Source organism: Pan troglodytes, chromosome 7 (genome assembly GCF_028858775.2).
Source record: "Pan troglodytes isolate AG18354 chromosome 7, NHGRI_mPanTro3-v2.0_pri, whole genome shotgun sequence".
In the NCBI taxonomy this organism is placed as follows: Eukaryota; Metazoa; Chordata; class Mammalia; order Primates; family Hominidae; genus Pan; species Pan troglodytes.
In genome coordinates this window covers 33862885-33869194 of record NC_072405.2, presented here as the reverse complement: position 1 = coordinate 33869194, position 6310 = coordinate 33862885, and the positions used below count along the sequence as shown (strand labels likewise).

The window sequence follows — 6310 nt, the reverse complement described above, 5'->3', positions numbered from 1 at the left end:
AAATTTAACCAAAAGGAAAACAAGTTTTATAATTTCAACTTTTGTTAGTTAAAATTTACAGCCAGGTTTTTTTTTTCTAAAGAAAAATACATATCTTACCCGCTTTAAGTCTTCAAGTTTATATTTCCTTCAATTTTCATAAAGTTCCATTAATTCTATCAATTTATCTTTTGTGGGGAAAAAAAAGAAAAACAAACAAAAAAAACACAAACCTCTTATCCAGATAAAATCAGCCAATTCTAAAAGATGCTTCTAACAACAGAGTCTAAGACTTCAGTGGTAAATATGTACTTAAAAATATATATGCTAAAAAAAAGTCTAAAAATTGAGAGATGTCTTCTTGGGCCTAAAAATAACCTTTTTAGCAAAGTAGTAATAAAGCATTTACTCTCTGGTGGAAGAAGAATATATTTAATAGAATGTTTTCTATCTGAATGATGAAGAAACTTATTTATTTCTACATAAAAGTAGGTTCAACTCAAATGAGTTTATTTATTAGGAACTTTTGAAACACTGAGGTTGAACAGAGAATGGGAACTAGACAGATCATTTCAGCATAGATGGTTACTCTCCCTCTTGCCACAGACTCTGCAGGAAACGTCAATTACTGCTTTCTTTCTCCATTATGTTCAATCCTTTCCAAGGCAGTCAGAGAGCTCTCTCCCTTCCCATTAAGAGAGGATCTTCTCCGGTAGCCTTTGAACTGGGAAGTGGCTTTAGTATTTGCAAGTGTAGATATACAAAAGCTCTTCCTCCTCTTACCAGGTTCATCGGAAGAACCAGCAGCAGGGCCCTGGCTGTTTTCTGGATCCGAGACGGGAGGTGCCATCTGCGGTTTTTGTCTGGAGGACACAGTTTCTTTTATGGGAGACATACTTTCAAATCCACTGCTGTCAAATGTACATATTGTTCTTCTTTTGGCTTTTTGGGAAGTGGAAGGAAGTGGAAGTGAAATCCATACAAGCCCTTCGTTTTCTAAATCCTTCTGTAGCCTCGTGCTACGTCGCACTTTGGTTTCACTATTTCTCCTCTGAAAGGTTTGCTCAATGTCATCAGACAAATCTTTAAACAGTTCAGAATTTTCTAAACTAATTTCTACAGAGCTGCCCACACTGGAGGATGGTGTGTGATTTCCATTTTTTTCCAAATGTAAACTTTGACCATCAGAATAACACATGGAACGTCTTCTATCTTTCCTGTCTCTGCAACTCACAACACTGCTACTTTCCATGGGTTTTCTTCCCAAATCCTCATTCTGGCTTTTAGATTCTTTCGTATTTTCAATTAAGACATCTCCTAAACAATGACAGTCTTTTTGCGAATTAGGCATTAAACGATTGCATTGCAGTTTTCCTTCTGCAGCTCCTAAGAAGTCATCCTTTCTTTCACACTTTATGTTTAAATCTGGTGAAATTTTAAAGAACTGACAAAGGTTTTCTGCATTTTGACCAGCAGCAGAAAATTCTTGACCCTGCTGCACGGTCAGAGCAGGTTTGGGACTATCTGATGCCACACGTTCTTCAGTTACAGAAGCACAAGAAACAGGACTGTCAGTTCCAGCTTTTGGTTCATTTTCACTTTCTGACTTATTTTTTGCTTTTGGAATATTTTTATTTTCATTAATGTTCATTATATTTGTATTTGGATCTTCATCAGAAGTAGCATTGCCAAGCGATGAGGAACTTTTTATATAAGAGCAGAATTCAGAGACATCATATTTATCATAGCCTTGATGCATATGCAAATCTGGGTCATGAGGCAAAAGATCCTTTCTTTTCACTGGATTTTTAGGAGTCTTCACTTCTTCCAGTTTGCCATTTGAACTGAAATAACCTATGGGCATGTAAATAGGTTTAAATCTAATTAAAAAGTAACAATGGGAATGAACTTTACATTTATTAAATAATCAGGTGACCTGTTTTGTTTTTGTGTTTTAAGCATTCACAAGACCCACAAATGTTACACTGTGCTTGCCCATCTGTCATCCTCCTCCTCCTCTTTTAGTTCTCCAACGATCCACAGGTTAAGAAAATAGGTATTCAACGCATGAATTAATAAAGCATATAACCTCAAACCATGAAAATGAGAACAGCATCTGAAACAGCTTCCTCCATTCTAACACCCTTCCCGTGCTACAAGGTCCATGAGTATGAGGCAGTGACATTTCCCATTTCCCTGAAAATGAATGACTGCAAATGGGCAACATTATGCTTCTGAAACTTTCTACCAATGTATCCTCTGAAACAGGGGAGGGAAAATTTGGAATTCTGGGGTATTTGAGGACTTATGAGCTAAAACAGCATGCCTGAAGACACTCAGGTCTCATGTCCTTTGTTAAAAATTACTATAAAGTGCACTGTACTCCCAAACAGAACCAGGTTTGTTTCAATATTATAAAAATTGACCCTTAATTCCTCAGCCTTTGACTAAATATCCTCCAGGAAGACACGTGTGGGTAGCCTTTCACGTGTTTCTGGCACATCAGAGGTGGAAAAACCATCATCAGATTGGTAAGTAACACAGCCCACATGAGTTCAGGCTTTATGAGTTCTAAATCTTAGAACTAACTATTAGATGCAATCTTTTTTGATACCTCGGATGATGTTTTTAAGTGGCCAGTCAAATGAATAAAGTGTTTTAAATAAAATAAAAACTAAAAAAAGTATAAAACATAAGTTGAGCCAAAAGTCTAAAAAAACAATGTTTCCATTTAAAAATATATCCATGATTAAGGTACTTAAAATCATGTCATTTAAAGCTAGAGATTAAACAGGTCAGTGTCCACTCAGTGCCAACCAATGTTAGTTGGGCTCTTTAGACAGCTTTAAAAATTGATATTTATGGCCGAGCACAGTGGCTCACGCCTGTAATCCCAGCATTTTGAGAGGCCGAGGCAGGTGGATTACCTGAGGTCAGGAGTTTGAGACCAGCCTGGCCAACATGGTGAAACCCCGTCTCTACTAAAAATACAAAATTAGCCAGGCATGGTGGTGCGCGCTTGTAGTCCCAGCTACCTGGGAGGCTGAAGCAGGAGAATTGCTAGTACCCAGGAGGTGGAGGTTTGCAGTGAGCCAAGATTGAGCCACTGCACTCCAGGCTGGGCGACAGAGTGAGACTCCATCTCAAAAAACAAACAAACAAACAAAAAGATATGTATTTCGCATAAAATCCAACATACTAGAGAAGGAAGGTAAAGAAGATATAGGGAGAGAGGAAAGGAAAAAGAGAAAGAGATAGAGAAGATAAAGGAAGCAAGGAGCTGAATTGCTTTAAACCCATGTAGCAGGTGATACCACTGGTTACAGACAAAAAATGCTTTAGGTATTTTAAAAAATAAATTCTCTAATACGATACAACATGGAAAATTTTACTACAGTCACTGTTTAAACATCTTTTGAAAAACTGTCAAGAACTAGAGATGTAATGAAAATAAGACTTAGTTTCCACTCTCAAGGAGACTGAAGTTTTAGGGAGCAGGGGAACATAGAAAATAGATCATCATAAAACTAGGTGATGGAAGTATGTCGCAGAGTATTCCTGGAAAAACACAGACAATACAGCAAAATCTTGGAAGATAAGCAACGTTAGGTCAGATTAAAGGTAGAGTGGTGGATGCCCTGTCACAACACAGCCTGTGAGAAAGCATGGCAGGAGAAGAGTGTGAGCCAGGGCGTATGCGACAGAGGGGTGGCTGTTTATTTAAACTCCTGTGCTATCCTAATGTTAAGCAGGACGCAGAAGCCAGGAGTCAATGGTGGCATGTACCTCATTCATCCTCAAGTCTATTATTAATCTTGTATGGTATACCGCAAATAGGAGGTAGGCTATAAATATCTGATGATTGACAAAGGTAGCCATTTGAAAAATGATTCTATACAAATCAACACACCAAATGGACACACATTATCATTTTCAGGCAAGACAGCGTGGCTCTTGCCTGTAATATCAGTAGTTTGGGAGGCTGAGGCAGGAAGATTGTTTGAGCCCAAGAGTTTGAGACCAGCCTGGGCAACTCAGGGACACCCATCTCTACTAAAAATTTAAAAAAAAAAAAAAAAAAAAATCCTTATTATTTTCAGCAAGATTCAGTCCATTTAAAATTTGGGCATTAGAAACCAGAAACAATTCCAATCCATTTTTTTATCTACCCCATATATCAACTGACTTGATAATAAAATAACTTTCAAGGTAATCAAGCTCAATTTATATGTATTATTTTTAGAAAACACTCAGTAGTGCCAACTCTAACAAAACATCATTGTCCTTAACTCATATAAGGTATGCATATTACTGAATCATCACCTCATTGACTTTTTTTGTTCTTTTTTTTTAAGAGATGGGGTCTTGCTATGTTGCCCAGGCTGGCCTCAAACTCCTGAACTCAAGCAATCCTTCCGCCTTAGGCTCCCAAATGGTTGGGATCACAGGCAGGTGCCCCAGCTCTCGTTCACTTTCAACGATGGACTACACCACCAAATGGAATTTATTTTCACAAAATGCTTTAAAAAACAAAAGGAAACAGGATGCACAGAAATTATTACTGATATTATATGCAAAATCTTGTGTCTCGGTTTTCCTGGGGAAAGGATCCAGTTTCCATCAGATTCTGAAAAGGATCTAAGTCACCTACAAGTTACACGTGACTGTTTCCTCCATTTGAAATCCTCATGGTAATGTGAGGAAACATTGCTTTTTAAAATTTACGTACTCTTTACATAGTGAATGGGAAAAAAGTGAAAAAAGTAAAATAGCAACAAAGAGGGTGAAGAGAAAAGATAAAATATAACTACCAGGAAAATGTCAGGATACCTGAACCCAGTCTTCGGATGCTCGGAACGGAAGGTGTCATCTCAGAGACTTCAGGCAGCTCGGGAATAGGACTGAGGAGGGGCTTCTTAGATGCAATGTCTCTTTCCCCATATAAAGATTTCTGAACACTTTTCTTTCCCTTTCCTTTCTTCTTTCTGCAACTTTTTAAAACCTGAGAAAATGCATTAAAACACTGCAATTGAGAAAGATGTAGCACCATGTAAAATTTTGACCTTTTAACTAGTTATTTTTATTTATTTTTGAGACAGGGTCTCACTCTGTCATCCAGGCTGGAGTGCAGTGGCACGATCTCGGCTCACTGCAACTTCTGCCCCTGGGCTCAAGCAAGCCTCCCATCTCAGCCTCCCAAGTAGCTGGGACCACAGGTGCACACCACCACGACTGGCTTTTTATTTTGTATTTTTGGTAGAGATGGGATCTCACCACGTTGCCCAGGCTTGTCACAAATTCCTGAGCTCAAGAGATCCTCCTGCCTTGGCCTCCCAAAGTGCTGGGATTACAAGTGTGAGCCACAATGCCCAGTCTGACCCTTCAACTTCTATAATATCTCTAATTATTGTTCATACAGTGCTTTATTGCATAGATAACTTTTATATTTCATTTAAAGTTGTAAGCATCTAAATCGAGGGTAGGAAGTCAGGTAACTTCCACAAAGTCAAATAAACTACAAAGCAGGATTCAGTTTATAAATTGTATGGTAGCTTTCTACATTTCCACAAGGCACTTGCCAAAACTAGGGCTGGATAAATGAAAAAAATATGTAAGATGCTTTAGAACTGCACAGATATAATGTCATGAGATATCTGTAAGACGCACAGTTATGATGACTCAGGATTAACCTAGTGTGAATTACATACTGCAAGCTATGGGAGACTGCTTTATGCTCCCAGGTCCGGATGAAGAAACAGGAGGTGTGTATGTAAAATATGAAGAAAACACAAAGCTAGCTGAACCTGCAGATTCAAACAACAGATGACTTAAGATTCAGTCAAACAAAATGGATTTTAACAAGCACAAGCAGAAGATGGAAGACAAAGGTCTGACATTAATTGACTGAAAATGTAGGTTTCCATAAAAATTAAAAGTCGCTTAATAATATCCGGAATGGGGTATTACATTCAATTCTGAGTAACGTATCAGCAACCAAGAAATAATGTTTTATGTTTTTAAAAAAGTTTCATATGGAAAAGACCTTGGGGAAATGCTGTACTGAAATACTAGAAAGACAGACTGTTATGGGCGAAAGGAATGAAATATATTCAATGTGACAATGTTGAAGAGAACCAGAATTTAGGGCCAACATAAAACATATTAACAATTAACACAGGCCAGGCGTGGTGGCTTACGCCTGTAATCCCAACACTTTGGGAGGCCGAGGTGGGCAGATCACAAGGTCAGGAGATCGAGACCATCCTGGCCAACATGGTGAAAGCCGTCTCTACTAAAAATACAAAAATTAACTGGGCGTGGTGGTGCGCAC

The 6310-nt window shown here is 38.3% G+C and overlaps 1 protein-coding gene across 6 annotated transcripts in view; it reads right to left on the bottom strand.

Moving 5' to 3' along the window:
- Nucleotides 1-468: 468 nt before the first annotated feature.
- The window catches only part of CDCA2 (cell division cycle associated 2), a 49441-nt gene continuing 43599 nt past the window's right edge, over nt 469-6310 (bottom strand). For 4 of the 6 annotated variants that reach the window (XM_009455055.5, XM_009455053.5, XM_054656599.2 and 1 more), the window contains exons 14-15: nt 4810-4981; nt 469-1833 (exon numbers count right to left, since the gene is read on the bottom strand). In XM_009455055.5, coding sequence (XP_009453330.3) covers nt 605-1833; nt 4810-4981 — 1401 coding nt within the window. In that variant the 3' untranslated portion in view covers nt 469-604. Of the gene's footprint in view, nt 1834-4790; nt 4982-6310 lie in introns of all 6 variants that reach the window. The other 2 variants (XM_016959250.4, XM_009455056.5) reach the window with 1 other exon arrangement.